Source organism: Betta splendens, chromosome 7 (genome assembly GCF_900634795.4).
Source record: "Betta splendens chromosome 7, fBetSpl5.4, whole genome shotgun sequence".
NCBI lineage: Eukaryota > Metazoa > Chordata > Actinopteri > Anabantiformes > Osphronemidae > Betta > Betta splendens.
Genome location: NC_040887.2, coordinates 3,511,981 through 3,528,803, shown reverse-complemented (window position 1 = coordinate 3,528,803; position 16,823 = coordinate 3,511,981). Strand labels below are relative to the sequence as shown.

The 16,823-nt window shown below is 48.6% G+C and overlaps 2 protein-coding genes across 2 annotated transcripts in view; both read right to left on the bottom strand.

Annotated features, from left to right (window-relative positions):
• Positions 1-503: 503 nt before the first annotated feature.
• wnt5a (wingless-type MMTV integration site family, member 5a) lies at positions 504-11,645 on the bottom strand. Its single transcript, XM_029156970.3, has 5 exons — positions 10,569-11,645; positions 8,128-8,276; positions 5,754-6,001; positions 2,869-3,161; positions 504-2,359 (listed from the first exon to the last, which is right to left on the bottom strand). The coding sequence occupies exons 2-5, from the start codon at positions 8,262-8,264 to the stop codon at positions 1,901-1,903; spliced, it is 1,137 nt and encodes a 378-aa protein (XP_029012803.1). The 5' UTR covers positions 8,265-8,276; positions 10,569-11,645; the 3' UTR covers positions 504-1,900.
• A 1,362-nt stretch (positions 11,646-13,007) lies between these two features.
• LOC114858680 (ERC protein 2-like) overlaps positions 13,008-16,823 on the bottom strand; it is a 91,892-nt gene continuing 88,076 nt past the window's right edge. The window contains exon 20 of the mRNA XM_041071483.2: positions 13,008-14,285. The gene's annotated coding sequence lies outside the window, so the exon portion shown is untranslated. The remainder of the gene's footprint in view (positions 14,286-16,823) is intronic.

The window sequence follows — 16,823 nt, the reverse complement described above, 5'->3', positions numbered from 1 at the left end:
AGTACAGCATCAGGGTCACTTAGTGTTGTGTTGCTAAAGGAAAAGCTTATTTGGTGTCAGGAGCGTTGGTCCTGGGAGTTCTCCGTGCTCCTTCTCATCAGACTATAACCCGATTCTCATCAACCTTCTCTGCATCTCCTCCATCGTCCTCCAGACAGATCCGTTCTCACAAACTGAAAATCCTACTTTACCTACAGCATTCTCCCAACGCAAGGCGATTCATCATTCCATTGGATGAATGGAATCTCACGGTTGCTGGATTGTTGAGAGGACATTTATTCTCAAACATCCCACTAATAAACAGACACCTGGTTCTAAAACGGCTACAAGCCAATGCACGGTTGACTTTGTCACTAAACAGGAAAACAGCTTATTTTATAGCATCTCTGATTAAATCTCTATTGAAGCACACGCTGTTTAAAAAAGGCTGCTGAATAAACATATATACACATTATTGCATTTGCACGAGTACCAAATAAATAGTGAGAAAAACTCTTCTCTGCTTGTATTACATTTGATATTTATTGAAACAAAGTAGAGCACTGAGCCAATTTGCAAAAAGTACCAAAATATCAGCTATAGAACAGTTTACACAAACCTCAAATTCATGGAGAAGCTTATAAATATACATAATTGGACTTATAGAAATAGGTTGGTCTATGGAGAATCATCACAGGGACGTGAGCGGTCGGCTGAGTGGTGTAGGAAACGACTGAGCACCTGTGACGCGTAGATGTGTGTGTGTGCGACAGTAAAACTGAACATCTGTGACAGGAACTCGTGTTCTGGAACAATAAGGTGCATTTCCCTTTACAAAAACAGTGAACAGGCACATAGTGATGAACAAAGGTGACAGGTTTACACAGTGACTTCAGAATCTGACGTCTGCCTACGTACTGATCTGTGATGGCGCTGCTTTAAGGAGGATCTGGCTACAGGAAATAAATACAGTTTACTGATTGGCTGGATATACATACTATATACACAGAGCATGGATATTTCACCATTGTAACCACAACACTGCCCATATATATTCAAACCGTGTTAAGTATTGTAAAATAATGTTAAATGATGATAATCTGGAATTAATATGGAAAGGAATTCAGGCTATAATGTTGATATATTTGTTGACACACCGTGGAAAAAGGAACAGAGCAAACAGCCGGTCAGACACATACAGGGCGGTGGACGCCTCAGTACCAAAGTGCATGTGGTGGTGGGCTCGGTGCAGCACCCGGGCGGCGCTGGGCCCGCGGGTCGTGGTTCTGGAACCGCCCTCCTCCACGGGCCCGTCGACCAGCCGCGTTCCTGGCATTTAAGGCGATGAGCACGGGTCGACTCCGGGGGGGAGGGGGGTGGTGGGGGGACGCAAAGGTCCGGTTTGGGAGCGGGCCCGTGAAATCACACCGGCGCCGCAGCAGACAGGTGCTCCCCTCCCGGCGGCCACGGACCGGGGCGTCGCGCTGGACAGCTTCGCCACGGACATCAAACTCTACTCGAGGTAGGAAACGGGAGGTACAGCCCAATCCTGCAATCAACGTGACCCATTTGACAAGAAAAGTGATGTTTTTTTAAATAAAAAAAGAAAAAAGGGGGGGGGGGGGGGGGGCACACGTGGACTGTGGAAGGTTTCCAGCCATTCTCAGGCACTTGAGGGGATTACATTGGCTGGTGTTGACTTGGCCAAAATAAAACATAATCTCAAAATAAATATTTCACGATACTCTCAGTTTCTGAAGACATACGATTTTTTTGAATAAAAAATAAAAACAAAGAGTCAGTCTCGCAACGGCATAATTGTTTAACTCTATAAATATAATTTATATAGTTTCTTTCTTCCATTCTCGCGCTGTGTTCCACGCCGCTGCTCATGAATATCACACGGGCCGCTCGCCGCTCCTCACTTGCAGACGAACTGGTCCACGATTTTGGTGCAGCGCTTGCACTTGACGTAGCAGCACCAGTGGAACTTGCAGTGGCAGCGCTCCACGATCTGGGCCTTGTACTGGTCGTAGCCGCGGCCGCAGCACATAAGCTCGCAGCCGTCCATGCCCTCCGAGGTCTTGTTGCACAGGCGGCCCACCGTGCCCAGCGAGCCCGTGCTCTGGTTCCTCAGGCAGTAGTCCGGGCTGGACTCGATGTAGACCAGGTCGTGGCTGGTGGGCGGGTTGAACTTGTTGTGCACCTGCACCAGCTTCCCGCGCGCGTTGAGCTTCATGGAGGCGGCGCTGTCGTACTTCTCCTTCAGCGCGTCGCCCACCTTGCGGAAGTCGGCCAGCTGCAACCAGCAGGTCTTCAGGCTGCAGGAGCCCGAGACCCCGTGGCACTTGCAGGAGACGTGGGCCAGTTCGGACACGGCCTGAGCGGGAAGGAGCGAGAAGGAGGCGTGAGGAACAACCCGCGGCTGAACATCATGCATGCGTAGCATTTTTAATTTGTTGGCTTTACATAAATATTTGCACAGTATGCTGCTCATGATCTCATCGATCTCGTTAGTTCGCCATAAAAGCCCAAATGATCCTGTCAGTGTCTCTAATGGCGCATTGAATAAGATGTTGTCCACTCATTTGTCCAACTTGAAAGAGAACAGCCTGGCAACAGATCTTTGGCAGCGTATTTAGTCTGAGGTGGTTTCAAGATGTTTGGAAAAGAAAAGCAGCCCCAAGCTGCTTCCAATGACTCCATCTCCCCACAGATCAAAGCCTCAGGAGGCGAGAGCAGACAGAGCTGCTACGCAGATGATCAGCCAGACCTACGTGACTGACCCGGACCGTGCCAGGTCCAAAGCAGCTGCTCTGTTCTGTTCTTAGGCCTCCGCTTCATCCTGACCCGATTACGACGGCAGCTCCTTCACGTATATTCACTCACCCTCCGTCCAGCCTCGTTGTTGTGAAGGTTCATCAGCAGCCTGGAGCTCTCGTACGATACTTTGGGGTAGCTCTTCTCGCGCTCGCGGGCGTCCACGAACTCCTTGGAGAACCTGTAGCCGTAGTTGAGGTTGTCCCCGCAGCCGCCCCACAGCCAGTCCCGGGGCAGGTCCTTGGGCCGCGCCGCCCGGCTGCAGCCGCAGCTGGACAGCTCCCCCTCCCTGCAGGCGCGGCTCACGGCGTTGACCACGCCCGCGGCGCTGATGGCGTACGTGAACGCCGTCTCGCGGCTGCCTGCGCACACACAGACACGCACACACACAGACACGCACAGGGAAGAGCCACACGTCACATCGGAGTCAATGAGACGGGATTCCAATCATTTTCTGGCTGCTCCCATTTTACAGACTGTATGTGAATTTCCTCCGCACTGAAAATGAATCACTGTCATTTTGCTTTCAGAATTCACACAGTGTTATGAAATGACAGCATTCACCGTGCACTTAAGAATTCCAGAGCATTCCAGCCAAGTGCTGCAGGCTCCTCATCAACATGAGGACATGACAGTGATTCTGCTTTGCTGTTGCTGGGCTTCAGCCAGAGAGAAGACAGTGCCCTCCAGTGACAGAGCGCTTTCCCAACAAGCTGCCGTCTCAAATTAGAAGTGACGCTGTCTCTTTTAACGTCAATCAGTCGAAGCAGCAGTTCTGGAGCCGCTGCTCAGCAACTCCCGCTGTTTCCTTACTGAACACACAGTTTGGGGACGTTAGGCATAAAATACCGCCCAGAGCCGCAGACTGGAGAAGGAAACCGGGACGAGGAGAATGTACAGACGATCGACCGAAGCTGCGTGCCGACACCGAAGGCTGCTACAAAACACAAATGCACCCTTCATAAACCCACACTGATGACAATAACAGACGCACAAATGAGGGAGCGCTACGAAAAGACGACTGAACAGATACGTTCAAATAGAAAAGGAGCCTTCAAAAATGAATAAAGAGATGTTGAGATGATGAGATTTAATCCAGCCTGATGAGGAGAATGTCCTCCTCCTGTCCCCCACCCTGAGATGCAGGGGAGCGGACACGCACCCCCTGGAGCTCAGATCCAAATCACCCAAAGGGTCCAAAGCCCGGCAGCAGACAGAAAAGCAGGGTTTCAGATCCACATGCATAGAGTAAGGGAGGATATGTTTACTCGGCCCAGAGAGGTCTGAGAGGGGAGCGGCGGCGGGGGAGGAGGGGGGAGGGAGGGAGTGAGGATGACTGAGAATGGCTGCTGAAGTTTCTATGAAGACGGATCTGTGGAGTGGGCGAACCGAAGCATGTGCTCACAAAATTAAAAATGAACTTCCATCAAACCAAATCACGTTTTGTATTTTGTTCCTCGTGTAATTAAATCCAAAGCACCTTCAGACAGCCTGCAGCAGTTCCAGAAATAAGATGATCGTGCGCAGACGTCCAAGTGACGACTTCTCAGTGGAACCACTCTTTTAAACCAAAAATGTTCTAGTCACCCAGAAACCGCTGACAGCCCGATCTGTGCATTACCCAGAGTAATGGGAACATTATTTCTGGAATGACGACTCGCTGCTGAGCCTATTAAATGTTGTTTTTAAAACCGTGAGCACCATAGCAGAAATTTTATTCACCATTTGTTCCATTAATTGCATTTGGGCGGACGCAGAAACCTTAGAGACGGATTTTCCTCAATCTGGCCAAACAGAAAGTCTTTGTGTGCAAAATGACTACGGTGGGTGATATATGCACACGTTTTTCAAAATTTAAAACATTTAAAAAGTAGCAACGTGATGAAGAACCTTTCTGTAGCATTAGTAAAGAGGAAGAGAATCTAAGGAGCCGGGAAACGACAGGACCTGCTCAGATTTAGCCTCTGTGCAGCGAAGCCTGCTGTAACACTGGCGTTGTATATCTTCACTGTAATTCATCTGGGGAGTTATGATCAATAAACGGTAAACCACCTTTACATTAGCCCCTGCAGCGAAGGCAGGCGTCCAAAGAAAATTAAACAAACCACGTTAAATAATACGAGAGCGGGGACGGATCACTTTTAAGAAGTAGTGGGATCTCTGACAATGTGATGTATCGGTGCATACACTCACTGCACTCCCATTCCTTGTAAATACAGGGCAGCAGTGTGTGTGTGTGTGTGTGTGTGTGTGTGTGTTAGGTCATATCCCATTCATCAGGGAAACAGCACAGTCTCTGCCTCCTTCCTGCTCCATGTCAGAAGCTGGTTTAGCCGGCCAAAGCCACATGTGATTTATCCAGCAACCTCACCAACCAACTATTCCTTCACACAGCTGCTGAGAATCACCAGCCTCATAGCGTACACACACACACACACACACACACACACACACACACACACACACACACACACACACACACACACACACACACACACACACACACACACACACACACACACACACACACACACACACACACACACACACACACACACACACACACACACACACACCGTCAGAGGGGAGGCAAAAATAAACAAAGACACTGGATGTAAGGATTCTAAACAGCGCTGCTCGCTTTGGTGTAAACGCTGGTTCCAGTGGACGTCCGCCGGGTTGTGAAACATCTGCGAGCCTAGTTTAAATACCAGAAACACTTCTCTGCATGACGAGAAGTGCCGTTCAACTGCAACGCGTCCCGCAGCCTCCGAAGTGATTATACAGTTGAGTTAATGCCTCTCTGAAACTGTTTGCACAAAGTCTGAACGCTGCCAAATTCATAAAAAAGGTGGGATTTATAGCTCGGCTGCCGCAGGTGACCGTGCGCGATGCATCGACCGTCACCCGGGTGTCGGAACCTGCGGGCGCCGCTCACTTCACCCGTTTCTCACCTATCTGCATAACTCGTCCGAACACGGAGGAGTTGTCCACCGTGCTGCAGTTCCAGCGCCGGTGTCTGAACTGGTACTGGCACTCCCGGATGCCCGTCTTGGCGCCCTCGCCGATGTACTGCATGTGGTCCTGGTAGAGCTGGCACAGCTTCTTCTGGCCCTGCGAGAGGCCGACCAGCTGGCTGCACAGAGGCTGCGCCCCGATGATGTAGGCCTCCGGGATCAGCAGCGGGTTCATGGCCAGAGACCTGCGGAGCACAAGAGCGCATTCACACTGAGTACTTGTCATTTGACTGGTGTCTCCGTCTCATGGATGGAGCTGATAATCACTGAAATGGCACAGGTGGTGAAGGAGGGTCAGAATCAATCACACTAAACCATTTCAATCCTTACTCCTTAAAATGAAGCAGTTCCTACGAAGCCTTATCGGAGGCTGCACCTTTGAGCTTCAATCCAAAAGCGATGTTTCCTCCTAAGATTGTTTTGCTTATGATATTTCAGAAGGATATGATGGTAATACATTAAGTATTTTACAAAAACAAAGACGTCAGAGAAGCCAGAGAGCATAAACAATGATGTGTGTGTCAGGAATCTCATTTTTCTTCTTTCTTGTTAGACAGTTTGCGAAACCCTCAGACTTCAGTGTGAGCGGTCGTGCGGTCCAGTCCCCGGTTCAGGCTGGAAACAACGGCCTCAGACGGTCACGGTTCTGACTGAGCACATGCTGCAGGAAAAACGGACTGTGACTATTTACTTTTTCCTGAATGTTTCCTCAGAGCAGCTCATGAGCAGACGACTCTCAGCTGTGAATACTGTGCAGCGGTGGAAGAACTACTCAGAACCTTTACTTAGCTAAAAATAGCGGTTCCACAGTGTAGAAAAACACATCCTATTCAAAATAGGACTCAACTAAAGGTGCAGTAAAACTAGAAAGTGTCAAAAAGAAAGACGGCCTCATTTCACTATCAGCGACTCTGGAATTATTGGGATCGGAAGCCTCGCGCTGCAGCTGGAAAAGGCCCAGTTTATTTTAACAGCTCTACATGCTGTTCTGATAATCGTACTGTACGCACAGAGCGATCCAGATTTCTATTACTTGACGCGGCTGAGTGGATGGTGGAGTTTACATCAGGAGCCAATCAACTCGTCTGATTATACTTTATTTTCTTTTACTACTCTAAACGTGTGAAGTGCACCCGAAGCCATTAAATGAATGTAGTGGATTAAAAATCTGATATTTGCCTCTGAAATGCTGAGACACATGTCATAAACTGCACTAAAGCACAGTTCATAATGTGGCTTTAAGACTAAAATTTCATCTGGAGCATCATTTAGTTTTGTTTGGGGAAAAAAAGCAACTGGATCAGACTCAAAAGAGAGAGAACCAAACACAGCAGAGGCGGAGAGAGAACAACACTAGTTTGAGCATCTGGTTCCAGGCCACAGGACAATTAGAACAGCCCATCCCTGAGCCCGAGAGGGAGACAATTAGCCCCCAGTGTAACCTGATCCACTGGGGGAACTCAGGGAAGCAGAGGGAACGCAGACAAACGCACAGATACACGGAGAGGACACACACGCACGCAAATATGCACACACGCGCACACACACGCATGAATACGCATATACACGCCGTTAGTATGGGACACACACACACGCATGAATACGCATATACACGCCGTTAGTATGGGACACACACACACGCATGAATACACACACACGCACCCCCCAAATCATTCACACCTGTGTGACTGAGTGACACGCACACACACACACACACGCACACACGCACACACACACACACACTTTGTGCGTCTGTTGTCAAGCTGTGTTTTTCTTCCGAAATCCACAGCAAATCATTTTAAATTTATTTTCATTTAAGCCAACGCCACACAGTTTCACTAATCTGCGTGTGGAAGTGCAGCACATGAAAACTTTCCCGTTAGTCAGAACCCAGTGTAATAATCCAAAAACAAACCGGGGGCAGACGCTACGGCCGCGTCGTCGCTGCTTCTATGGAGACTGGTAAACAGTATTTTACTGTAGGTTTTCTGTGTGTTTAAGTGCAGGATGCTCAAATATAGACTCCTCCACAGCAGCACACAAACACACACACGCAGCTATACACAGAGTTCGTGTGCGCACATATCTGGACGCCGACTTCAACCCCAGCATTATACGTTTTCTGTGATGTTCGTAATTTTAGTGTGACCATATAAGACGGGGGAAAGGGTCCGATGAGCTCCATGCATGTGTTGGAATGCAGCCCCAAACGAAGTCACACACAATTAGGCAGACTAGGGTTCTGGCACATTATTAGGAGGCACACACACACACACACACACACACACACACACACTAAATGAATACATACCACCAAGAGTTGGCCTCCACCACCACCTGCATCAGAAGCGTGAGGAGTGTGAGGGCGAAGACACAGTGTCTGGAGTCCAACACGCTGCCGAAGGGCCAGCAGACCTGCCGCCGCACGCAGCCCAGACCCAGGTTCATGATGCCGCTGACCTGAGGGATGACAGGAGGGTTCGTGTCAGTCTGCCCTTATAGGTGACGTCAACATATGTGGAAATGCAGCTTCCCACGTTCATGTCCAGACGCCCAGAGAGGAGCCGCGCGCCCTGAGGTGCAGCGTGAGGAGCGATCGGAGCAGTCGTTTGGCAGCAGGTCACATCAGAACGGTGGACACGCACTTGGAGAAGGCACGAGGCTGTGAAAGCCCAGCTACACACATTCCTCTGTGATCACTGGACTCCGAGACCAGTCACCGTGAAGCATTTTACACTACGTTTGCTATTCAAATACAACTACATCTAGACTGTCCAACAATTGCTAACCAAATTTAATTTCATTGGATATTTTTAGCCAGGCAGACCTGATTGTACTGGATCAAGCAGTTTTGTAAATTTTGTTGGTGTATATAAACAAAAGAAACCTGTGGGGAAAAAACTATTTTAGACAAATCTGAAAAATAAATGTTGCCATAGTTACACAGAGACATTTTGTTAGGACCTCTCAACACACTGAATAAAAAAAACAAAAAACTTTTTTGTTGCTGTGAGACATGTAGGTTTTAAATATGTAAGGCATATAAATATGTAAATTTGTCCATAAATATAACTAATTTAAATTTAATACGTCAACCATTTAATTGTCTGTAAGGAGTCACATCAGCGGAAGGCGATCTCTGGCGTCGTTACTATGGCTCAGGAAAACTACAAAGGAATGAAGCCATTATAAAATGTTATGTCCAGACAACCGTGTGGCGTGGGTGACACAGTCTGTTGCTATGCAGGCGGAGAATTTGGTAAAATAATTAGCCTTGAATTTGTGCGTGGAACAGGTGGTGCCAACGCTCCAATTGGGCCGTGTGTGAATTTTGGGTCTGGGAGCAGCTCTAATTTGTCACGCTGTGTTATTTTCCAGGGCTGAGTCGAGGAGACTTGGACCTGCCCAATACTCATTAACGCCAAGGCCAAGTTCACCATCATTTACCCAGCGCGCACACGCGCAGGCGAGCACGTGCTTTCAGTTTGCGCGCGGGTCTCCCGTCCACATACGTTAAACCAATAATCCGCAGAGTTGTACACGGATTTAAAACCAACAAAAGTGGAATTGTTTCACTTGCTAAAAATACATTTTCCCTTCGTTTCTTTCGTTCTTTTTCCTAAGAAATTATTAAAATACGAAATTTATATTTTCATTGCAAGTCATCGGGGGTAATCCCATTTGACGGTTGCCAAGCGACGCGTCTTCATTCTGCATTTTTTACTGTCATGATGCCACAGGTGCGCGTGTTTATCTAACGTTTCACAACCGAGTTACAGCCAATCCGACTAAAGAACAGCAAAACTCGCTTTAAAAAGACAAAAAATTTGGATTTATTTATTTTTAAGAGATTTTTATTCTGTTTCTGCAGCCGCTCACACTTCTTGTATTGTGTAATAACTTCTGCACACGGCATAAACGCGTCGTTCCTGCGCTCCGTGACCCCTTGAAACTGTTTGACCCGAGTGAAGCAGGCTATTAATAGACTTGACCGGACGAACGCGACCCCGGGATATTTCTGCGGCAAGAAGTGACTGAAGACTTCAGAGGATAAATCACAAATCAAAACACTGATCGACGCAGTAGAATTTTAAACGATACATCAAATATCAGGAAAGTTGATCTTTTAAAATGCCCGCAGTTATTTCCTTTTAGTCAGATCGAGGTTATTTTTCTCCCTTGATTTAATTTTAAACAGCTGTTTTAAATGTTGATGATAATGTATTGATAAAATGAATTCAATGTAGCTACAATAAGACTTTTAAATCACGAGTGTTCTTTTTAGGCGATCGTGTTCAGTTGCTCCCAAATTATGAATTTGCCGTTTTGGGTGCTAATTAAAATATTTTAATGTAATTATTTAATTAATTAAAATAAATTATAATTGCGCTATAACCTACCAAAAAAAAGAATTAATGTTTACTTCAATAGCAAATTCATGAGTCTGTCTGTTGGTTAGACAATCCAGGAGAGGGAGCCAGGTACAAGGATTTGATTAGAAGCAGCACAAAGGAGGTTTCTTGAGTTTTAGTTTGTTATCAATAGAAAAGAAAATCATTAATTAGCCAAATCTTTGTACAACTTTTTTATGAAATACTTGATGCTTAGTTTTGGAATATGGCAATTTGTTGTAAAGTCATGGGGGGGGGGGTGATTTACGCCTCAAGTGTGTCAATAACTTTAATCCACATCGTTATAATCCATAAGATCCAAGTGAAACACACCGAACCAGGACATTTGCAGGCTACTCACCAGAAAGCGCCGCCCGCTAGAAGTTGTAATCCACTGTTTTGAGATGATATCAAACCAATAATCCCAGTGCAGGGCCAGGTGGATTTAAGATGTGCTCCTCTTCTGCAGCGAACACCAGTCTAGGTGGTTTTATCCGGGTCTTTCCCAAAGTGCTCGGTCGGGGTGAAGAAAGTCAACTTCTGAAGCGGAGAGTTCTTCAAGTTCAGTGCGTTGCTGAACAGGGACGCCCAGGAATTAGTGAATGCGCTCCCTGCGCCAGGCAGCTTAAAAGGGTTGATAGGAAACAGCGGGGTGCAAAAAATGTCCAGAGACGGTGGAAGGAAACGATCAGCTCCTTTCTGCGAACCAGTGCGTGACTTTGCGGTGACTATTAACAAATAAAACCATCTGCGGCAGCCCAGAACGCCACCGGCGGAAACGTCTACTTAGTCGAGTGTCTCGTAATTGAAGGCGGCCTACTTCTATGGTCCCTACGCAAAATGGCTCTATCGGAGCGCTAACGCGCCTTTAAACGAGAGGAACGTTCTTCAGAACTTTTAATCCAGCCGCTCACGCGCTCCGGGCATCGCTCGTTTTACCTGCGGAACGATCCGCGCGGCGCTCCTCGCCACAAACGACTCGTCAATTTACCTTCCATTCTGCGCGGGGATAAAACGACTCTGGCAACTCCTCGGCTCGGATTAAAGGGTCTTCACGGGTAAAAGCGGCACGTCATCCGACGGTCGACACAACAACTGCAACAAGTGACTGACTCCAAACAGTACGCTCCAAAAAAAAAAAAAAAAACGTTCCGCGCGGACTACCTCCAAAAAGTGCGGCTCGGCGAGCGCACACGGATCCGGCGCGTGCACCGCGGCTCCGCTGTGCCTCCGAATCGGCGTCTTCCCAACACCGTAAGTGTTTCCGTGCGTGTCGAGGCGCAGGAAAGTGTCGCCGGCTCGTCTTCCCTCTCCCTTTTCCTCTCTCACCTGCTGCAGTCACCTCCTCTCGCAAACTAACACACCGCGGCATGGATGCGCGACGCAAAACCTTCGGACGGCGCATGCGCTTCGCGTTTCTCCTCAAATCTCTTGGTTTTTTTCCCCCTTCTTCTTCTTCCAGTCGCCAACTTTGAAGAAGTGAGGAATTTGAGTAGGTAAAATTGTGTGGAGAGAGGGAAACGAGGGAAAGAGAGGAGGGCGGAACAGGCTGTAACAAAACAAGCGTCTCTATTACCTAAAATAAACGAATAAAGCACCCGAGGCTATTACCCTATCCATACCAGAGTAGTTCGGTTTTTCACTGGCAGCGGATCGAATTACTAAGTAAAATCAAGACAAGCAGGTCCATATCGTGTGCTTATACAGGCTGCTCTCATCACTGAATGTCTGAAAGTATTACCATCATTACGGTAGGCTAATTATTATTTTATGGTACATTATTTCAAAACATCCTGCAGGAATCCGTCGGCTTACAGTTCGATATTTCTCACTTAACTCGATGCTGAGTGTCAGAGGCCAAAGTGTTTAATAGTTTCACATGTGTCACTTCAGATTTTTCAGCCTTCGCACACTGAAGGTATTCAAGGGCGAAAGCCATGTTATGGACAGAGTTTCACTCAGACTGAGGAAACAGATATAGGACGTCGGTAAAAAAACTAAAACAATGCTAAAAATAAATGAAAAAGGTTCCACAGCTTAATAGTAAAGATTAGCCTTAGGTGATGATGAAGGAGGGGACAGGACACGCTAATATAAAGGTCTGAAAACCAACTTAGTATAGTGGCTTTCAGGAATTAGACAGGTCCCAGTTCTTAGCGATGTAATGGAGACATTAAGTAATAATTTAAATCCTTATTTTAAAAAATCTATTACAGCCAATAAACTAAATGTAAATGTCTATACAGTATGTTTGAGGGAATGGAAACCCCAAAAATGAGTAATAAAACATACAAACACACTGTTCCCACTTACATTCTTCACATCTGTACGACTGACACCATGTACCTGTGGCACAGTTGAGCGTAACACAACATGCCAGCAGATCTTTGAGTTTTGTTCCCCGCAGTGGATGCTGGAGAGGCTGCGTCTGCGTCACAGAGCACTTAGAACATGCTCCGCCACATTTCTGCCCCCCCCCACACACACACACACACACCATGCCCCGCTACCCCTCCCGCCTCTATCAACCCTCCCCTCCTTGATACCCCTACGTTCCCTGAGGAGGAAAACTGGGCAACATCTGGCCGAGTTTATGAGAGAGAGGGAACTGGTAGACCATGAAAACTGGGAAGAATTCTTTCTTGGTGCAGCGCGAGGCTCTGTTGTTGCTGCTGCCATTAGTGGCGGTGAAACTCTAATCTTGTGAAAATACCCATTGTTACACTCAAATTTACCAGTAACGCCGACACTGTCAGTGCTCACGTTAGCGTTTGCTCTGATGAAACACATGTTACGCGTCTTGTGAAAACAACTTTTTATTCAAACAACAGAGACAAGTTGACCACTGAAAAATTACTGTGGAACGAGTCGAGGAAGGCCCCCCCCCCCCCGAAACCTTCACAGCCTTTACAATCGTGAGAGCAGCAGAAACACACACACACACACACACACACACACACACACACACACACACACACACACACACACACACACACACACACAGTACAAAAACTGTACATACAGTGTTCAATGAGGGTGAATAGTTACGTGAAAACACAAGAGCACTGTACATTATCATCAACGACTCATGTCGAAGCAGTGGAAACACTAAACTCAAATCACTTCATTACAAACAGATCAGACACTCAGACTCCCAGGATCAACGAACAAACAGAGCGACACGCGACTCGGCCGCGTCGCACGTCAGACGAACGAAGCCGGAGAGCAGCGTTGGAAGCTGTGTTGGATGCGGTAGAACAAACAGAACACGATAGTGGTTCATTATCAAACGCAAGGACAAATACATAAACAGATTGTTCTTACAGTAATCTGCTTGATTTGAGGTCAGTGGTGTTTCCTTTCCTGTTAATTGAGCTCCTCCTTTTCTGAGAGAAGGTGGAAGCTGATACTCAAACTGTTTTTCTTGGGCATCTTCAGGCCTGAATTAGCCTTTTTCTCCTCCTTCACGTCAGCGCAGACTGTGGGAGATCTGACAAATGAGTCATTTAGGGGCTTCGCTGGGGAGGAAAACCATTCAGATGCGGCCGTGTTTCAGTAATTCCTCTCAGCGGACGGGGGCATCTCCTTTGGCACGTACTTTCAGAAGGTCTCTGCGGATTGTGGATTTCTGAGGTCCATGTTGTGATATTTACAAAAGTCTAATATTTAGCTGCGAACGTCAACACGCCTGCGCCAAAGTAAACCGGGTGAGGACTGGCATGAGTTCCTGAGCTCCCCTGTTCCCATCTCAACCACGCTGGAGCGACTGGCGACTGATGGAGAGCCAGACCTCTGGAGAAATGAAGCTTCCAGCCCAGTGGAGGCATCATGGGAAATGCAGAGCGGGCGACTGGTCTGAGCCTCGACGGGTCGCGAACGGCCTCAAACCTTCACTAGTGACATGGAGCATCTCCTACAGACTGAACACACTGAACCACAAGGCGCTGAAGACGGCGGCGCCCTGGACCCTGCGCGTGGGTTCCCACGGGTCCGGAGGCCCCGCTGACGGGGACGCGTGGGTCGTGGGCCCGTCTGCGGTCGCAGTCGGAGCTGGAGAAGGTCTCGGTGTCCGGAGCAGCTGTGGAGCGGAACACACACACAGGAAAAGGAGTCACTATGAGACGTCGACCACAATGAATGAAAAACAAATGTGAAACGTCCACGCGGGGAAATGCATCATCTCGCCAAGGATTCTAAGTTGTTTTTAATTCCTTCGCTTGTCTCCTAAACGATTACATCATAAAATTACATTGCCTGCTAATGGGCAATAGGAAATTTAGCCACAGGTTTTGTTTTTCCTCATTGCTTGAGCATTCTCGCTCTCTGGCCGTGCGGCGAGTCTCCAGAGCTGCTTAAGAATCCTCTAAATGCTGCTGGCACGAGCCCAAACACAAGTGCTCATTAATAAAAGGAGAAAAAAATGGCAATGTGTCTGCGATTCAGGCCGCGCTGCAGTCAGCAGCAGCTCACGTCTTTCCTGAGGGGCAGGTTGTGTAGGAAAAAACACAATGATGTATGTCTGGCATGTCGGGGGCGCCTCATTGGCTGAGCAAACAGGCCCCAGAATAACGACCAATCACCGAAGACGTTATCATCAGTCACTCAGAGCGGGCACAATGCAGGGACGAGGGCTCTGCCTGCGTGGACGCCGTGGACGGCGCGTGTCCACGTTTGCTTCCTGTCCCACTCCGATGGGTCGCCGGGCGGAGAAGGACCATCCATTACAAGCCGGAGTAAATAAACAGGCGCCGCAATTAAAGTGCCATCATTTGTTATGCAACGCGGGGCGTGCGTGCGTTGGGTCGCCGTGGCGACGCGTGGACGCGGACGCCAATCTCAGGTTACGCCGCCGTCGTCTGCGCCTGAATTAATGATTTCGGGGCCGGAGAATCAACAAATACGGGCCCCGGGCGGGTCATAATGGCGAGCGCGACCTGCCTGTGGATGTGTTTGAAGAGCGCTCCTCTTTCTTCTCTATCAACACCTCCCACCGCCACACAACACATGCATTCACTGCACAAACCCAGGGCGACGCCTGCGTCCGGGAGGCACGAGCCCCGCGTTCCTGCGTTTGTGTAGAAGACGAGCACAGAGGAGGCGCATCTGAGCCCCCACGCACACCGACGCGCACTCATCCTGCTCCGCGCGCGCTTGTTGTGTGGATGAAACCCTTTATTTCCGTGCATTCCTTCCAGAGGCAAACCAGTTTCCCTCTCTGCCTCCCAGAGCGCGGCCATCAGCTCCCTTTAAGCTCAATCAGCCATTCCTGTCCTCCACTCCCCGTGCAGCCCTCCTCCTCCTCCTCCTCCTCCTCCTCCACTCCTTGTGCTTGATGGTGGGATCAGACAGGGTGAACACGTTCTCATATTAATACTGGTGTAGCCTGTGTCTGGACTGGGGAAGGAAAATGATTGACTTATCAACATTTTATTATTGCTTGCTGCAGGAGCGGACTTCGGTTGAAGCAACACATATTTCCAGAGCCAGATACCGTGTGTTATTCAGACGGAGTTCATAAGGTCACGCTGACCATCGTGCATGAGTCCACGTGCAGTAAGAGGACCAGGTAAACTAAAATGTGCCGTTCTGAGCATCCACCTCGGTCCTGAGAGCTGGTTCCCAGCAGCTGAGGCTCTTGTCTGTAAGTGCTACTAATATAAAGGCCTGTTAAACGGATCCGTGCAGAGTTTTGGGACCACCAGCGCTTGAGCTGCTCTTTACCCCGTGCTGTTCTCTCACTGTGGTGTTCAACACCCCTAAACCCGATCGCCAGTACAAAGCTTCGCAGCCGCCCGGCCGCCGCCTCGTTCTGAGGCGCGAAGTGATCTGAGCTACGACTGAGTCGAAAAGCTGTGTGAAACGGCGACACCGGAGCCTTTCAGAACCCGCGTCGTCCCAGCACGCGAGAACATCTACGTCGCAACAATTGCTTCAAGACCTTCCCCACATTTCTCCTCCTCTCCCCCCTCGCTTTCTTTTTTTCTGCCTGACTTTTACAACTTCCTCCTGGTTGGGGCTGCAGCTCTAACCCAAACAAAACTCCATTTTTTAGTTATTGGCCCTCATGGCATGTAATGGAGAATCAAGCTAATTATCCCTACAGCTGTTTTCACTTGCTTTTTATGTAAGCAATACCTGGCTGATCCAGGGAGCAACAGTGAGGCCCTTCTTAGCGCTCCAGGCCTCCAGGCCGGCTGGAATTAGAGAGCAGAATGCCAGGTTTTCCTCCCCCCGACTGCCCACGTGTACCCCTGCACCCATCTCCCAGCACATAACCCAAGCCCAGCTCGTGGCACCCCCCTGCACACCCAGTGCTTCCATTTCCACCCTCCTACACCTCTCCAGCGCTGCCTTTGATGTCTAACAAAGCTGCTCTTCACCAGCGACGGTGGCTCCGTATGACGATCTTACCTATAATGGTGCCTGGTGATTAATAAAGGGGGTAAGCTGGGGTGTGGCTGGGATCAAACTGGAAGCGTCTCGGGCTGTGGTGGGAATAAAAGGGAAGAGAGACGGCGCAAAAGAAAAGAGGGAGCGAGCGGGAGATAGACGGGGAAAGGCAGAGAGAGAGAGAGAGGGGGGGGGGGTGAAAGAAAACAATCCCTCACAGGCTAAT

Excerpts from the sequence above, each read along its gene's own strand:
- wnt5a (XM_029156970.3), bottom strand. The coding sequence starts at position 8,264 with ATGAACCTGGGTCTGGGCTGCGTGCGGCGGCAGGTCTGCTGGCCCTTC. Across the intron at positions 6,002-8,127 it reads GTGGAGGCCAACTCTTGGTG|GTCTCTGGCCATGAACCCGC; the intron begins GTATGTATTCAT and ends TGTGCTCCGCAG. Across the intron at positions 2,360-2,868 it reads ACAACGAGGCTGGACGGAGG|GCCGTGTCCGAACTGGCCCA; the intron begins GTGAGTGAATAT and ends CTTCCCGCTCAG.